The 18,537-nt window shown below is 26.6% G+C and overlaps 1 protein-coding gene across 1 annotated transcript; it reads right to left on the reverse strand.

The window, feature by feature from the left end:
• Positions 1-235: 235 nt before the first annotated feature.
• LOC129985302 (adult-specific rigid cuticular protein 15.7-like) lies at positions 236-4,115 on the reverse strand. The gene is made up of 3 exons (XM_056095280.1): positions 4,072-4,115; positions 2,828-2,887; positions 236-849 (listed from the first exon to the last, which is right to left on the reverse strand). Exons 2-3 carry the CDS (start codon positions 2,885-2,887, stop codon positions 427-429), a joined length of 483 nt encoding a protein of 160 aa, XP_055951255.1. The 5' UTR covers positions 4,072-4,115; the 3' UTR covers positions 236-426.
• Positions 4,116-18,537: the final 14,422 nt, after the last annotated feature.

Below are 18,537 nucleotides of genomic sequence, written 5' to 3' on the forward strand. Positions count from 1 at the left end.
TATGATTAGATTCCTTCCTAATCTCTGTTTATCTTCTTTATATTGACTCTGGCAGTAGCAAATAAAATTGTTGTTAAAAATGAATTTATGATTAGCAAATTGATATTTTACAAAATTTAACCAACAATTAACATTTAATTCACGAAAAAAATACACCAATATGCACTCAATTCATTTTTATTCTTCTTTAATGCAAATTCAGAAGAAAATAACAATATAATAGATTTCCACAAAAATCATTTAAAAAAAGGGAAGAAAAAGAAAAAAGTTATACTGCATTGTTTCAAGAAGAGAAAAGAAAGTTTAATTTTGATAGCAAAAAAATAAATTTAAAAAAATGAAGAATTTCTAAAGAAAATGTGATTCAGAATGTTGATGTATCATTCCTCATATTTTCAAATTCATTCTCATCAGCAATTTAAGAACTTAAGCATAGAGACTTCCGTAACTGCCCAAAAGACCAGTGTATCCCAAAGCACTTCCATAGCCATATCCAAGACCAAATCTGTTGTATGCCAAACCATATGGATTCAATCCATAATCGTAACCGAGGGCTGGATTATAGGCAGGAACTGTAGCAGCTACACCACGAGCAAGAAGACCATCAGAGACAATACCAGCAGCGAGTGGTGCGTTGCGGACAATTGCTGGTTCATTGGTGTGTACATTAGCCCTAAGTCCGGCATGGTCAGCGACGTAATGGACTTGTCGTCCAATTCCACTGGCGTCGAGGTAACCGTATCGACCTGCAACTGCACCTCCGTGGTCTCGAGCTACTTCGACGTGCTCGTGACGATGAGGCTCCCTGACGTAGTATCCGGCTTGATAAGGACGAGCGTAAGGATAAGCCTGGAAATAAGATCATAAGTAAGGATTGAAATTAATCATGGAAATAAGGAAGATTGGTTTTCCGGAATAAATTTTCTGAGAAAGTGATAAAATAGTTGAATGTTTTATTTCAATGCAAAGCATCTTCCAAAAATTATATTATATACTTACTCGACACTTTGTCCAAATATTTTCCATAGAATTCAATGAAATATTAAAAAGTAAAATTGAAAGAGAATGTTGAAGGATTCTCCTTGCACTTTGATGTTGACAATTTTCATGCATTTCATTTGACCTCGTGTAAAAATTCATAGATTAATAAAATTTGCAATCAAATCTTTGTCATACATATTTTCGTTTATACTTTTGAAACTTATTTTTGGCATATTTTTTTTAATGTGTTTGTGCATTACATTTAGGCAGGAAGTAATAGCCGAAACTAGAGTACGATTTCCCGCATGGAATACTTTATGCACTTCCTTCGTAGAAAAAGAATCCAACACTTCGATTGAGTAAGACTTAGAATTATTGTATTACTTTTTATTGTTCTTAAAGTCAAAACTTTATAAACATTATTTTCTATAAAGACCTCAATGCGTTTGCATTTGTTATTATATACTGATTCATTTATCTTTCGAAAATTATTTCCATGAATTGTAAATCTGTTGTGGATAAGATAGTTGAAGTATTTTGTTTACTAATACAATAATTAATAGAAATATAAAGCAAATATAAATTCAAATATGTATTTCCCCAAGCAAGGCTTTCTAAAACTTGAAAATTACCAAATTTATATATATTTCATATAGAAATAATTATATTTCATATTTAAAGAATTTGTACATATCTAATTAAATTTAATTCAGATTTTCTAAGCCGAAAACTATTTCAACTGAAGAGAAATATAAGTTAATATTTATGCAGCATTTGGATAAAACTGTTTATAACAAATCAGCCATTGTGTTGAAACCATTGTTTTAGAAGAATAAAAAAAAAACTTCAGACCAAATTCCCTATTACGAAATTAACGGCAACCTTTTCAATATATATATATATATATATATATATATATATATATATATATATATATATATATATAATGAACTATAGACTGACGCTTCTAGCTGCCGCTAAACAGGGACTCGGTGAAGCAATTTTAATTTTTTCTTCAAGTTCTAGCAGCAAGCAATACATTTTTTTTTAAAAAGGAGATAACTACTTTGTCTAGCAGATGATGAGTACTTTTAAAATTCACAGCTGATGAAGCTTGTACATTTTATAAACATCGAGGTCTGGCTCCTGCATGAAAGGAAGAAATTTGTTTAATTTGTGACATTGATTCTTGCCAAAAAAGTACTGGACCAGAAAGGACTCATCAAGACGAATCAGTGATCTTATTTATGCATATATTTCCGAATAAAACTCCTAACGATTCATAAGTTCAATTCTTGCTAGATAAATAAGAGCATTGATCATTGAAGGTTATTTTAAGTTTTGCGAAGTTTGAATTATTCTCATTAGAGGGAAAAGATCAATTATTGGTCATTAAAGATTTAAAAATAATTATCGATGTAAGTTGAAAAATAAAACGTATTTTGGCAAACTTTGGAATTTGTTATCCAATCCAGTAACAGACCAGTTTTCAATATTTTTTCAAACCAGCAGTCTTTTTTGGAGTGTACATTTTAACTATACACTGTAATAAATCTGTTTTACAGTAAAAGCATTGTACTGTACATTTTGTAAATAATTCAATAACCTAGATCTATATATACTTACAATGCTTTTTTAAATAAATACAATTAGCTGTTAAATGAAAAATTAAATTCACAAATGCAATGTTTTGTTCAAGCGTATTTAAAATTGCTCAGTCACTACATTACACCACATATTAGTTAAGCATATTTTCATCATTATTAATCAAACATTTTATAAATAAAAAATCTTAGAAAAAATATTATTGCATTATCAATTTCTGCATTGCAAATGTAATACTCACATTGTAGAGGAGACTGGCCTGGCTGAGAGAAATGCAAGCTAATACAGTTAAAAGAAACATCTGAAAATAAATGATTCCGTGAGTATTTTATTTGCTTAGTAAATAAGTAGTAAGTTATTTATTAAAAATTTTGCTTTATCATTAATAGAGTGAAGTTGAGTGTAGTAACATTCAAATCCGAAATTAAAGATGGAAGTATTACTTTCAGCTATATTAGTAAATACTGCATTGATATTATAATATGTCAATAATAAGGTTATCATAGTAATATTAAAGTAAAAAAAATATCATCATAGTACAATTGTTTTCATTGTAATATCTATTTTATAACTTGATAAAAGAAAAATGATGTATTATATAATCAAAAGAATTTTGATTATGGAAAAGAATTCAAATAAATAGTAAAAATGTATGGTAGAATGTGTAATATAAATGTATTGTTTTCACGCATAAAACAATAAAAATAGTACCTTTAATAATAGTACACGAAAATATTTTGAATCTCTAAGGAGACGCGAATGCCCATTTCAGAACATAACAGCGTAATAATATTTTAGGTTTTATTTTCCTACGCTTATTTTAATTTTGAAATTAGCTCTTGTTATTTGGCAATAATAATATGTTCAGAAAAAAGAGTTTAACATGTCCATGGTGTTCGAGTCTATAATTGCAATAAAAAATAAAATTTTCAAAAATATTGCGTAAATGGTAAAATATTTTTTTTAAATGTATTATATGTCGAGAAAAATTGTTTGAATATAAAAATGTTGCTATAGAAAACATTTAAAAATATTTTTCAAGCTGCAAAAATGAAATTTGTGCAATAGATGTTCAAGAAAAGCAATGTATTGTTATTGATTTTTGAAGCAAAAATCTAATTACAATTTTGGAAATATTTCCTTAGTGAGCCCCACTACGAAACATTAAGTTGCATGATAAATTTATTTGATGTGGGTCCAACTATCTCTCTTGTTGTAGTTTTAAAAGTTATCAGATCACACATGTCACAATTAAAAAAATAATATGAAAAACTCTAAACATTATCAAATTAAAATAAAAGTAACTGTTGTAATGATTTTTTCTAAGATATTTGAAATAAACTTGTAGTTATCTAAAGGAAACGAAATTTACTTTATAATATTTGCTACCACTTTATTGTCTTTCAAGAGAAAGATTACAATAATCACAAATTTTAAATTCTTAATTTTAGGAAGAAATGAGGGAAAAAATGGATTTATACTTACGTTTAATGTTGTTACTTTCTTCTGAAAGACAAACTGCTTCGTCGTAGAAGAGGGAGATGTGGTGTTTCAATGTTTTCTGCATGCCATTTATAGTCAGAAACTTGTCCTTCGTTATTCAAATATGCTAGTGAGGCGATACATTTCACTCAGTATTTCCGATACACATCTCGTTTGTGATCAGTTTGGGAGAATTAGGGAACACAAGTTCCGATTGGGATCAAAAGGCCTGAATGCATTAATTTCATTAAATATTTGCAGCCTTTGACAACTAGCTGGTTTGCCAGCAGGAATTATCTCCAAAATTTTCTATTAAATATTTATGTATCTTGGTCTCTTAACAGCTTTTTCAGCAAAATACTTTTAAACTTTTCATTTTGATAGTCACATGACTCATACCATTATAGAAGTCTTATCCATATTTTGTTCATTGTACGATATATCTCTCTAATTTATTATAAGCTTGCGTAAGATTTAAATTTGAATTTAAAATAGAAGATATAAAAGTTACATTAATAACAAACATTTTTTTGCTGAAAACAACACATTTTTAAAAAAAATCTCAGTACAGAAAATCTAATTCTTTTACCTTTTAATCTCATGTGTGCCATACATTATTTTTTATAATTTATATAATATTTGAATGAATTATTCTATAAACAATTCTCTGATTCCTCATTAAATTTAGTTTCTAGTTTTTCAAAATCATTTTAATTCAGTAAATAATAATATTTTCTTTTAAATTCATTTCAGATATTCTTCTGAAGACTTCTGAAAAAGATTTGAAGTCTACATTTTATGCAGACCTTCGATCCCATAAATCATATTCAGTAAAATTATCTTCACAGTCTAACGTTTCAATCTTCTGCCATCAAGCCTGACCTAATTATAAATCTTTGAACATCATCATTTTTGGATAATCTATCTTAACAAAGTTCAAGAATTGATTGACGTATTTTCTTCATGAAGATTAAAAAGTCTAATATCGCCTATATTTATAAAATAAAAGCATTCAAATTTTCAAAACTCCACCATTTAATTGTAAAAGAATAAAATTGTTCTTTATTTAAAATTTTGCATTTCAAAATATTTTGTTAAATATTAGCCGCCTTTAGCGTTCAGACGTTTCGACAACATTAATGCTCGTTAAAATTTTAATAATTAAATATTTTATATAACTCCTATTTTAATAGCTTCTTCCTCAAAATATTTTAAAGGTTCAAATTTTGATAGTCATATAATTCACTCATAATGCTGTAAATGCTTTCATCCTAAACATAATATGTATCTCTCTAATTTTCCGTTAGCTTCCGTAGAATTTGCACTTTAAATTGAAGTGGAAATGATTAAACTGCAATTAATATAAAAACATTTTCTACAGAAACAAAGCATTTTTTTAAATATGAATATATTGAAAACCAAATCGCTGAGCATTTAAACCTTATGAGCACTAAAGAATATCTTTCATAATTTATGTAATATCGGAAGAATTTTTTAACAAAAGTTTCACAGATTCATCATGCAATTCCGTATATGTTTTACTTTCAAGAGAACTTAAATGCCGTGAATAACATTTTATTTTGTTTCGGTCTATAAATATACTTCAAAAAATTATGAAATCTAAATTTTATACTGTCCTTTGGCTCTGAGGAATCATATTCATCTAAATATTCTTGACACTTCAACTTTTAAATAAATAAAGGAACGTTTCTATTTTCTGCTATCAAATCTGGTCGCTTTATAAAGTTTCAAATAGCATAGTTTAGAACAATCAACATTTTCATAACCTTAGGAGAATCTGTCTTGGAAAAACACTGAGCGCTGATTAGGGTATCATCTTTGAGACGATAGATGAAGTGATCTTAAATCACCTGTTCTTATTGAATAGTGTTATTCATATTTCCATAAATCAGCCAGTTTTAGTGACTGATTAAATTAATTTCAGTGTAACTCTTTTTATTTAAAATATTAGCGTCTCAAGGATATTTTGTTAAATATGATTCACAGAGAAGAGGATCTAGATAAAAGCTAAACATTCTTAATTACCATACATTGACTCCATTAACATAAAATATAATTATTTACTTCATTTACACCATTCAACTCTTGTATTTCTATTATTAAATTTTACAAATCAGCCCTGAATTGAAAGGATATACATTAAAGCATGTTTGCTTTAATTAAGCTCATTTATTGAATTAATAATGTAGATACTGTAAATGCATGGTAAAACATCACAGAAAATGTTTTCTTGCCTTTATTTTTTAGAAAATATATTATCATGTGAGAACATGATGTTGTTTGACTTTAGGCTTTTGTAGCCACAAAAAGCACGGGCAGAAAATTGGCGATTTATCGCTTATGAGGTATCAATTTTTCGCTTTTAGGGTTATTAGAAAATGATAAATCAGATTGTTACATCTGACGACGTATCGCCAATAAAAAGTTATAACTTGGCACGAATATCCGCCATGTACCCGATTATCATGACTGGCCAATAAAGAGCAGGATTGTAAGAAGTTAACGCCCGAAGAAGCACAAAGAAGGAAACGGATATCAACACGAAACGTCGAAGGGAAGTATCTAAAGGTATATAATTATGCGTAGAATTATAATCTAACGTATATATTATAATTCAGTAATAATATAATTTTTTTTAAACTTTCATTTTCAATTTTCTTACTAGCAAAAAAAGTTTTGGAGCTGGAAAGATTTTGAGAAAAATCAAAAACACTGCTTTTCAAAAAATTAACGATTGCGCAATATAGTAGTCACGTGATCATTGTAAAGCAATTTAAACCAAATTTTGGGGGGGGGACCCATTATTTTTCTAAATATCAACACATGCGTAATCTGATAGTCACGTGATTGTTTCAAACCGGTTTAAACTGGTTAATGATTGAAATTAAGTAAGACGAACACTGACTTAAAAAATAATAATGCTCTGACATGATAACATGAAATTTGAGATGGCAGATTTCAATTTTTATTTTTATTTCATTTCTTACAGACACGTGCTGAAAATTGCATTTTTATATCTTTAATTTTCAGTAATAGTTGATTTATTTTTTCATTTGAGCTTCTGGCAATATGATGGCAACGAAAGCTAATTTTTTTCTCAATCACGCGTACGGGGCACGTGCACGTTGAATTTTATTTTTATTTTGTGTGAAATAAATTGTTGAAAAAATATAATTATATTATTTTTTTCAAAATTCATTAAAAATGGTAATTTAAATTGTTGGTTAAAACATTTGTATCATTAAAAATATAACTTTTTGTTCTTCAGTATGATATAAAAATCAAGTTTGTGCTGTTATATTTTCGGAAGTTCTGGCGAGAAAACGTCAGAATCTGACTTAATTTTTAATTAATTAAAATTTCGAAAATTGCTCTGACGTGCACATTCCCGGTCCCCAAGGTATACACGTGCCATATTTGGCAGCGGTAGGTCAAACAATCTGGCCTTTAGAGCGCCAACACACACATACACACATTGAGCTTTATTATAAGTATAGATGACACACAGAACAGACAATCTGTATAAAATTTTATTTCGTAATTCATCAGAACATTCATGGATTCAAACTACATTAAATAAAATTATTTATTTCATTTAGACCTATTTTTATTAGATGTAGACGCCAATTAATAATGTTTTAGAAATAAGCAGTTGAGTCTTGATTATAGTGAATATCACGCATATATTAATCTATGTATTCCTTAAATAAAATTGAATTATAGAATTAATAATATATATATTTTAAAAGGTCGCAGAAAATTTTTCTCGCATTTTTCTTTTTTAGAAAATATCACATTTTATACTTATTTCATTTCATACAAACACATGCTGAATATTTCTATGTATTCCTTAAATAAAATTGAATTATAGAATTAATAATATATATATTTTAAAAGGTCGCAGAGAATTTTTCTCGCATTTTTCTTTTTTAGAAAATATCACATTTTATACTTATTTCATTTCATACAAACACATGCTGAATATTTCTATGTATTCCTTAAATAAAATTGAATTATAGAATTAATAATATATATATTTTAAAAGGTCGCAGAGAATTTTTCTCGCATTTTTCTTTTTTAGAAAATATCACATTTTATACTTATTTCATTTCATACAAACACATGCTGAATATTTCTATGTATTCCTTAAATAAAATTGAATTATAGAATTAATAATATATATATTTTAAAAGGTCGCAGAGAATTTTTCTCGCATTTTTCTTTTTTAGAAAATATCACATTTTATACTTATTTCATTTCATACAAACACATGCTGAATATTTCTATGTATTCCTTAAATAAAATTGAATTATAGAATTAATAATATATATATTTTAAAAGGTCGCAGAGAATTTTTCTCGCATTTTTCTTTTTTAGAAAATATCACATTTTATACTTATTTCATTTCATACAAACACATGCTGAATATTTCTATGTATTCCTTAAATAAAATTGAATTATAGAATTAATAATATATATATTTTAAAAGGTCGCAGAGAATTTTTCTCGCATTTTTCTTTTTTAGAAAATATCACATTTTATACTTATTTCATTTCATACAAACACATGCTGAATATTTCCTAAATTTAGTATGCAGTAAGAGTTAACTGAATCTTTCAATTTAAGTTTTGTTAACGTAATGGCAACACGTTAATAAAAGCTAATTTTTCCCACGCGCTCATAAACTGATCATGCAGATTAAATTTTACTTTTATATTGTGCAAAATAAACTGTTCAAAAATATGACATCCTATCGGTTAAGAAGGTGCAGAGAATGGTGCTTATAAAAACGGTTTTTCGTGAATGGATAAAATTTTATTGCCTGGTGAATAAAATTTTAATAAAAGAGTTTCTGGTATAAACATATTTGTAAAATAAATTAGGAAAGAGAAAACATAAAAATAGTTTAATTTTAAATAGGAAAAATTTTTAAAAATACAAATTTAAAAACATATGTATTTATTTTATTTTTTAATTTCAGTGCAGTTTTTGAAAATCCGCTTAGATATGTGTTATATATAAATGGGCAACAAGCAAAATTTTTTAGTTTAAAACTAAAACGTTAATCTAAAAATTTCGATTGTGTTAATAAAGGACTGTTGTCTAACCCTTTCTCTAATAGGTAATTTCCAATTAGACAAAATTCAAGAACATAAAAAAACTCCTTCTCTAAAAGTTATTTATTTTTACAAATTTATTACCTAGTTATTTATTTTTACAAAAAAAAAAAAAAAAAGGAAGAAAGAAAGATGAGGAAAATTAGAAGATAATATTTTGTCTCAACTCTTAGCCTAAATTTCCGTCCCGGGAGACATAATTTTTTGCATAAGCAGAAGCAACGAGCACAACACAGAACGACACAACACGAAATGAGGAAAAGCTAATGAAAATTTTACCCGTGTGAATATATACTGTGAGATTTTAATAGGGATTTCTGACACATGTCAATCACAAGTAAGGAAATCATAGGGATATTTTAAAAGAATGTGCTTAGCTGGAGAGTATTTTATTCTTTCACTCGGATTGTGAGAACCACTGACTAAAGCATTTTCACAAAGCTTTTGTTGCATTAATTAAATAGAAAAAATCTAATGGGATCAGGAAATCAGGAAATAAGAGAATATTTTAGAATGAAGTTAATATGGGCTGAATTGCAATAAAACTTTGTTAATTATTTTGGATAAGAGTTTAAAATATCATTACATATATATAAACAAAAGTATTAAAATCAAGTTAATAGGAAAATCAAATAAACCAAATAAAAGAAGAATTCGGCCTGAAGACTTTTTCACGAGTCACCCTCAGGAAGGGATTCAAAAAAAGGAATTTTTTCTGTGAGGAAATGCAGACAAGAAAGTCTAATAATGATTCCTCGTGACCCAAAAATCTCCTGAAATTAGGCCCTGAATAATAATCCCCTGAATAATTTTTATATGAATATATATATATATTATTTTTTTTAATTATAGAATGAGATAACAAGCCAAATTTTTAATTCAATACCAGTATTTTTTCTAAAATTTGTTAATTAATGACTATTGTCTAACTCTCTCTAATAGGTACTTTACCATTAGATAGAATTCAAGAACATTAAGAAAAACTTCTAGTCTAAAAGTATTATTTTACAATTTAAAATAGTACCAAACTATTTACTTTTTACAAAAAAAAAAAAAAAAAAAAAAAATTTCGCCTATTGAATATTAAAAAAAAATGAAAAATAATTTTCCAAACTCTTCCTTTTGACATTTAATCCTGATTTAAATAGACTTTCGAAAAATTCTGTAATTTGTTTTATAGTTCTGTTTAATTGCTTTAATATTTTCTTTTATAAAGTTTTCCTCTTAGAGTTATAGCTTTTCTTGTAAACACGAACTAGCAAAGATAACACATCCAAACTCTTCACCCTCTTTGTCGAATCCAAAGTTAAAGTCCTAATTTGGATATACAATTCAACATTATTAGCCAGTAAAATTACTGTTAAGGAATCTGTTTCATATTTTCTATTTTTTCTGACAGTTTACAAGATTAATGTGCTTTCCCGAATTGCCAAACTCAGAAAGAATTAATCCTTGTACCATACTGTAAGTGGCAGGTAAGTCCTCGAGGTTCGAATGCTTGATTAGATACATTAGTATCTGAGGAGTTGTTCTCAAATGGTACGGCTTTGAAAATCTCAGGACCTGCCTCCGTTGATTCAAAAACATTTGACGCGAGCACAATTTCACGTGAAAATTCAAAGCATCACGAATCAACTCGTAAAAAAATGAATACTTGCATCCTCGTGGCGAAAGTTGTGTTAACTGTCGCGTTAACGTAACATTCATATCAGAAGAATCGAAAAACTTGTATTGTTTTAAATTTTGCTGCTTTTCAGAATGATTTGTTCCATAATAGAAATCAATAAACCTGCTAACTTCAAATGGCAATGTAATGTAATTACTCTGGGTAATGCATAATTACTGATATATTCAACTTAAATATATTATGTAAGAAAAATATTATTATTTTAATAGATACAACAATCCTACCATTTGTATATTCACCATTTAAATATCTTACGATACAAGAAATTTTAAAGATTAATGATATTCTATTATGCGGATAAATAGATATATGTAAAGAGAAGAGTTAGATATGAGTGCGAATTAATTATATTTTGCCAATATATTTATAGCTAAATAATACTCCTACTGATGAGGCACTCATTGAGATAACAAACGTAGATACATCAAACAAATAAAATTGCCAAAGCAAAATCAATTCTTGTTGATATTCAATACAATTGACGTTGCTTATGCTTTCATGTTGAAGATTTGCAGGTTCTTCATCATGAAAGTTATAAAAGCAAATAAATTGGTTTATCTAATCTGAAAAGAGCCGTAAAAAATTTATTCTTATATTGCATGATATGAAAACTTCAACATATCGATAAATAGACTCTTAAATATAGAATAATAAAAATTATGTGTTCGTTGATTTTTAACTCTTATCCATATGGTTTCTCAATGCTACAATCAGTATATGTTGCAGTTCTGATAATTGTATTCATTGACCTTTACATTTGAATAAATTAGATTTTTATCATTCGAGAACATTGTTTTGTAATAAGAAACAGAAGGAAAAAATTAAAAATCGAAACTAAATAATTCAGTTGGAAATGGGTGTCAAAGGTCAAATCATTTTTAAATACACTGAAAGGCTGTACTACACTTTTTTATCTGACAATAATTTCACATTTTTTGAAAATATGAATCCATATCAGATTTTAATTTATGTCAAACACTTTAAATGGGATCATAAATAATCAGTTACGTCACCTCAATGTGTGAACCATTTTTTTTAAATGAATATGAAATTAAGTTAAAACTTGCAATCAAGCATGTTTAATATTTTTTTAGTGAACAAAAGTAAGCTCTTTAACATCATACTGTAAAATTATTTAGGTAAATCTGTCTATATTTAGCAAACTTTCTAGATAGTGATTTTACTTTCATGTAAATTAATACATTTATTGCACTATTAAAACATTACCGTCACTATATAGTTTGTAAAATTTTCATTCAGAAATTCGTAGTACTAAATTATTAACTGGCTGAACCATATACGGATAGTTTGAAACATTTTAGAAGATTTGAATTCTTAATTTTTAGGAGCAATAAATAATATTCCACTGTTTAAAACTTTTATTATCTTATTAGAATATAATGCTTGGTAATCAAAATAATTATAATATTCTTGAGATATTTATAGCATTATCCCTTATATCTTTTTCACAAATAGATCTTTATAAGAATAAAAGGATAAACTTCAGTACTATTCAATAAGGGATATACTGGAACTTAATTTTTTTAATACTACTTGATTACATACCTTTAAAAAAAGCATTAATTCCACTGATATTCTTCCCATATTTTCTGCCACTTCCTTATGGCATTTCGATTAGTGTTTTTTGTTTTCTTTTTTTGCTTATTTGCATTTTTTTTCTTATGTATATATTGGAGACATTTGGTTGTAAAATAAAACATGTTATAATCCGTTTAACTTTCTAAATGTTTATAAATTAGTAGTTTGCATAATCTTATAAGCAACTTACTTAATTTTCTCATTTTTTTACTTGAAGTAAAATAAAATTATCTATAGAATTATTATAAAATTTTATTGTGGCGTTATATTTTCTTTTCTAAATAGCACTAATTTACGATATCAAATATTTAATGTGATGTAAGATAAATATAACTTCAATAATACTGCAAATGTAAAATTATGGAAATTCGGATGAAAGTTTTTTCTCAATTTATTTAGTCAATTACAAATCGTTTTAACTCATTTTATTCTGTATAAAATCGAATGTGTCGAGAAAGAAAAAAATTGATCAATAGATTGCCATCTAACTCAATTTTTATAATTGTTCTCACAAAGTTTCTCAAATAGGATTTCTCATCAACCTTCATATAGAATAGTCTCACGTAGTATCAAAATAAAGTTTATAATTTTATTTTTGTTTGAGTTCTATATAGTAATTCTGGATTCTCCAGAACTGCTTATGAATAAGAATTTAATGCTTTACAAATGTATTAATGCCTTTATTTTAATTCTCCGATATTCCACAAGAAAATTATTAATATTAATAATTATTAATATAAAGGAAGAATTGAATTTGTTATCAAAATTTATGAATAATTGAAGCCTTGAAGAGGGGTTCTCAATCCCCTCTTCAAGGAGCGTTATCGCCAGTGAAGTGAGACGGACCTTAACATTGTTTTAAAACATCTGGTTACACTGGTAGCTTTGATTTCCTAATCAATTCTTCACTTCAATAAAGAGATGAAAATCTCTCAGTTTTATGCTAAGCCTATACGACAAGGGAGCAAACTCTTCCCATTTAAATTGCCCCAGAAGCTGCTAAGAGCTTAGAAATGGTCTCGATTTGAAGAAATTGTTCCAACAAAGTCGCCTACATTATGCGACAAACTGTATTACAGGCTGTAAATAACCAAATTTTTATTTAAAAATGCCATTTAACCAATGCTTATCACTCAACAAGAATTTGTGTGAGCCTATTTTACTGTTTGTCCATTTGAATTACAGGTTTATTAAAATGAAATTAATATTTGTTTCCGCTTTATTATCCACTTCTTCTAAATAATTTACCATACATTAATTCATTTCAACTCACTGCATAAATTCAGAAAAATATTTTTTCTTAAGCATCCCCCCCCCCCCAATTCTTTGTCTTCAAAAATTCACTTTTGCAAAGAATTGCTTAAGTAACACCAAAATAAAATATACTTTCAAGTTAGGAAGCAACAGAGTAGCTAAAAGCCACTTGTTTCGATTGAAATGTGAAAAATATAATGTTTAATATTCAAACTGTATAGTGACCACAGTGAAAAAATAAAACTTATTTCAAAAGGTTAAATATTTTTTTTTTTAAATCCAATTTTCTCAGATTAATATTGCTTTACTTTTCCTAAAAATTGTGCATTCTAGAAAAGAATGGATATAAAATATTAAATGCATGCTGTATTTTTATACTGAATGAAAAATCATTTGCGAGTTAAAAATAAATCCTAAACTATGAATTTTCTTTAACGAGAACTTATGTATAACCATTCTAAATTAAATACTTCAACCAGAAACCGCTTCACCTTGAGAACATAAAATAACAAATAATAGATGACAAATTTTGATAATTTAGCAACATGAGAATGCAAAAATTTCAATTATCAATAACAGTAGTTTAAGAATTTAAGATTTATGACTAGGCTGGATGTCTATGAAGTTTTGGGAATTATGTCAATAATTCATACATTAACAATACATTATCCATGATCACGTCCTGCTGTACTCAAATCTGTTGGATTTGGGGATATCACCCTCTTCGGTATAAAATGTACTGAATTCTACCCTGAAAATGTATTATTTAATGCATTCTCAGATTCATATCCTCTTCATGCTTCTTTAAAATCAAAATCATTTTTTTAATTCTTAAATCAGATTAAAAATTTGTAATTCGAGAATGAACGCAATTCATATATTACAGAAAAAAAAGTATTGTATGACAAGTTTGGAAATATTTTTCCCAATACCATATAGGTATTTAAGAAAAGGTATTTCCCAATACCATATAGGTATTTAAGAAAAGGTATTTCCCAATACCATATAGGTATTTGAGAAAAATAATTTCAAGATTTCATAACATTTATTATAATGCATTATAATTTAAAAATTAAAAGTTAGTTAAATTAAAAAAAATTAGTAGCATTCATATTCTAAAATTTTTTTAACTCTTTCTTTATAAAATTATGAAAACCTATTTTTAAAAAACTGCTTTTATTTACGAATGTCTTTTATTACATTCCGAAATGTATTACATTCATTTTTCATTCTGATAAATTCGTAATACCTGTATATATAATTGTACATCGGCATTCAAAAGTAACAGTTGAAAATTAAAATTCAGCACAGTTAATGCTCAGTGTAAGCATTACAGTTTTCAAATATAAGCTGATGCTTTTTCTACTACTATTAACTGAATACTAGCTTTCATAGTGCCATGTAAAACTTGCTTTAAAAAACAGTAGGGTGATTTAGTGTATCGCTTAGATTTCCTTCTTTCTTCTAGAAGCGCTTGTGGATATATCGGCACTCCACAGACCAGATCGTTTGACCTACAAATACCAAATTTGGTACAAGCATAATTTGGAGGTTGGAAATGTGCCTATGGAGCAATTTTTTTTAAATATTTTATTAGAATTTTAATTAATTAAAAATTAAATTTGATTCCCATGATAACTTTTGAAAATATTATCGCAAATGAGTACATTTTCCACCGTTTTAAAATTTTATAAATATGTATATTTTCATGATATTTATTTAAATAATCCTACAAATTTTCACTGAACTTTGACAATTTTTAAATAGATATTTTTTGCCTGATTTCCAACAATACATTACATAGCTGCCCTAAAGTTCAAAAGGTTTTCATTCTTTCCTTAACTATATGCTCGTGTGATATTTTTTCCACCATGAAAGCTAAAAAACAAGGTTTCTGATCAATAACTGAGTAATTTACGCAATGTAAAATGGAAATTACAATATCGTAAAATTTAGAAGATAGATAAACCGGATATATAAATTTTTAAAAGCGCAATGATGTGCTTGGATTAAACTCCATTGAAAAGGTTCATGTGCACAATAAACAGACAATATGCAATTAAAATAACAGTGCAATAACAATAAAAAATAATAGTAAATAACAATAATAAATAATAATAATAAATTAATGAATAATAGTAACTAACAATAATAATAAAAAACAATTAAAATAACATAATGAATATTTAAATATTTAAAAGCGCATTGATATGCTTCAATTGATTTCCGTTGAAAAGGTTCATGCGCACAATAACAGAATATATTCAAGAAACAATTAAAATAACATGGGTTTAAGTTGTGAAAATTTGGAAGAATCATGGATATGAAATTATATCTACACAGTTTAAAGATAATTCAATGTAATCAATATTCCCAGTGAACCAGCTGTTTGACAAAAAAATTTTTAATATAAAGAAAGGACCATATTATTGCGACTAATACAGAGTGAGTTATGAAAATTTGAATATTAATGTAGTGTAAAAAAGCTCTATTTTAAACAATTAAATGGACCATCTCAAATGGAATAAATGAATCAGGGCCAAGAATTTCCCCAAAACTAACTGGCCTAATAGTATGAAAATGTTGATTGTTGTAAAATTATAGCATTCGAAACTTCATAATTTGATCGGATCTGATTACAAAAGATGTAAACATTTTATTTTATATCATTAATTTGAAATAGGAATGCCAAGAATATTTCACTAAATATGATTCCTTAGGAAATATCACAATGAATATAAATGCTTAAAAATCTATGGTAGTAGTCTTTATATGACAAATGTTTGAAATTTAAAGATTATTTGCCCAAAAAGTTATTAAGAGACCAAGTTATATAATATATTTAATTGAAAATTTTAGCGAGCGAGCCCATGGTCACTAATGGCTGTTACTTCAACATTTAAATAGATATATCATGCAAAATTAATTTTCTAATTACATTTCATTGCTGAATATAATTTTTATTCCAGTAGAATATAAGATTGATAGAATATTTAATTGTAAAATTGATAAAATAATTTATCTTTTTATGTGATTAGTTCTTCAAATAATTAAGGTTTCTTTTTTTTAAATTAACATCTATATTGATTAAATGGGAATACGTAAATTGTTCTCATGATATAATAAGGGTTTTAATTCCAATTCTGAAAAAAAACGAATATTAGTTTAGGGAATGCTGTATTTTTCCAATGAATTCTTTCATTTGGCTAATCCCATGAGATGGTAAAGGTTTTAATTTCAATAGAGAAAAAAAATTGAATAGTAATTTAGGGATTACTGTATTTTTTCCTATGAATTATTTTATGTGGCTATAAATTGTTTTTCTGTTTGCAATATTAGGAAAATTTATTTTCAAGATAAATTTTTAATTTTATATAAATAGCTTTAGTATCACATGATACTAATATAATAATGGATTAATTAGTTTCTTTAATAAAAATTTCAATAACAATTGGGTAGACTTATTAACAATTCAACTAAATTTATTCTTTGTGGGAAATTAAGAGAACGAATTATTTAAACAATAAATTCAGCTAAATTCAGTTAAATATATGTCTTATGATAAGGATATTCTTGAATATTTCTCTGCATGTTCGTTTCAATCTTACGCCTATTATTTTATAATTTTTTTGTATTACGCCTATTAAAATTCCTAATTAAATAAAATCAAAAGTTTTTTAAAAAAATTTTCTTTCATAGTTAAAAGTTGGAAATTTTTTCCATTGAATTGTTGTTTCTTGTTGAAAAATCCTAGCATGAAAAAAAATTGTAGAAAGTTTAGAAAAGTGCTATGCATAATTTTTTAGGAATATTTACATGATTATGCTGCTTATTTGTTTGATAATCTCTTTAGTAAAATATCTAGAATGAAGTATAAAAAAAGTAGATATAGTTCGTCAACAGATTCTGAGACGACCGCATTTCCGGTATTCCCTTTGACCTTGGATTTCCCCTATTATATACTAATAGATGTAAACATTTCCTTATTTCATCTTTCCTTTCACCCCTATTTAAACCCATTCTAATGCATGCGCAAAAGCGCGGAGGGTTTTACAATCCATTGCTGAACTGTATCTAAAAATAGTATTCATATTTTTGTTACTAGAATAATTCTAAATGCTTCGTTGAATTATTTGCTTCATTACACATTTACCAGAAATTGTTTCACATTTAAATAAAATAAATTAAGAGAGACAAAACTTTTTTTATATAAAAAAATGTGGCATTACTATAAACGTTTGCTTCCTTGTTGAAGAATCATTTATTGAAAAAGAAGTTAGATTTTTTTAATAGCGAAAAGAATAACGTATATAATTTCATTTCCTACTCTTAATAAAATGGAGCATATTTAATACATATATTGATATTTGATTCTTATTAGTGATGCATTTCTAATTTTTTTTATCTTTCTTTATAGGAGAGTTAAGTTTGTCGCAAAGAGATAATAAATCGAGACGATATATTAAAATATATTTCTTGATTTACAGATGCTAGATATGAATATAAAGAACACAAAGATTGTTATATAAAATTTCTATAGTACCGGATAGTTTGTTTTGAAATCCAAATTTGTTTTAAAATAGATTATCTTTAATAGAGAATTAAAATTAAATGTATTTAGTTTAAAATGAAATTCTTAATCTTACGAAATCTTTCATATTTTCTCTTAAATATTTCAATAATCACTAAGAATGTTTTATATCCTTCCTATTCACTGTTTATCATTTTTATATTAGTTTCCAAATTAGCAAATAAAATTTAATGTTAAAAGAAACAATTTCTGGTTATACA

Source organism: Argiope bruennichi, chromosome 9 (genome assembly GCF_947563725.1).
Source record: "Argiope bruennichi chromosome 9, qqArgBrue1.1, whole genome shotgun sequence".
Classification (NCBI taxonomy): domain Eukaryota; kingdom Metazoa; phylum Arthropoda; class Arachnida; order Araneae; family Araneidae; genus Argiope; species Argiope bruennichi.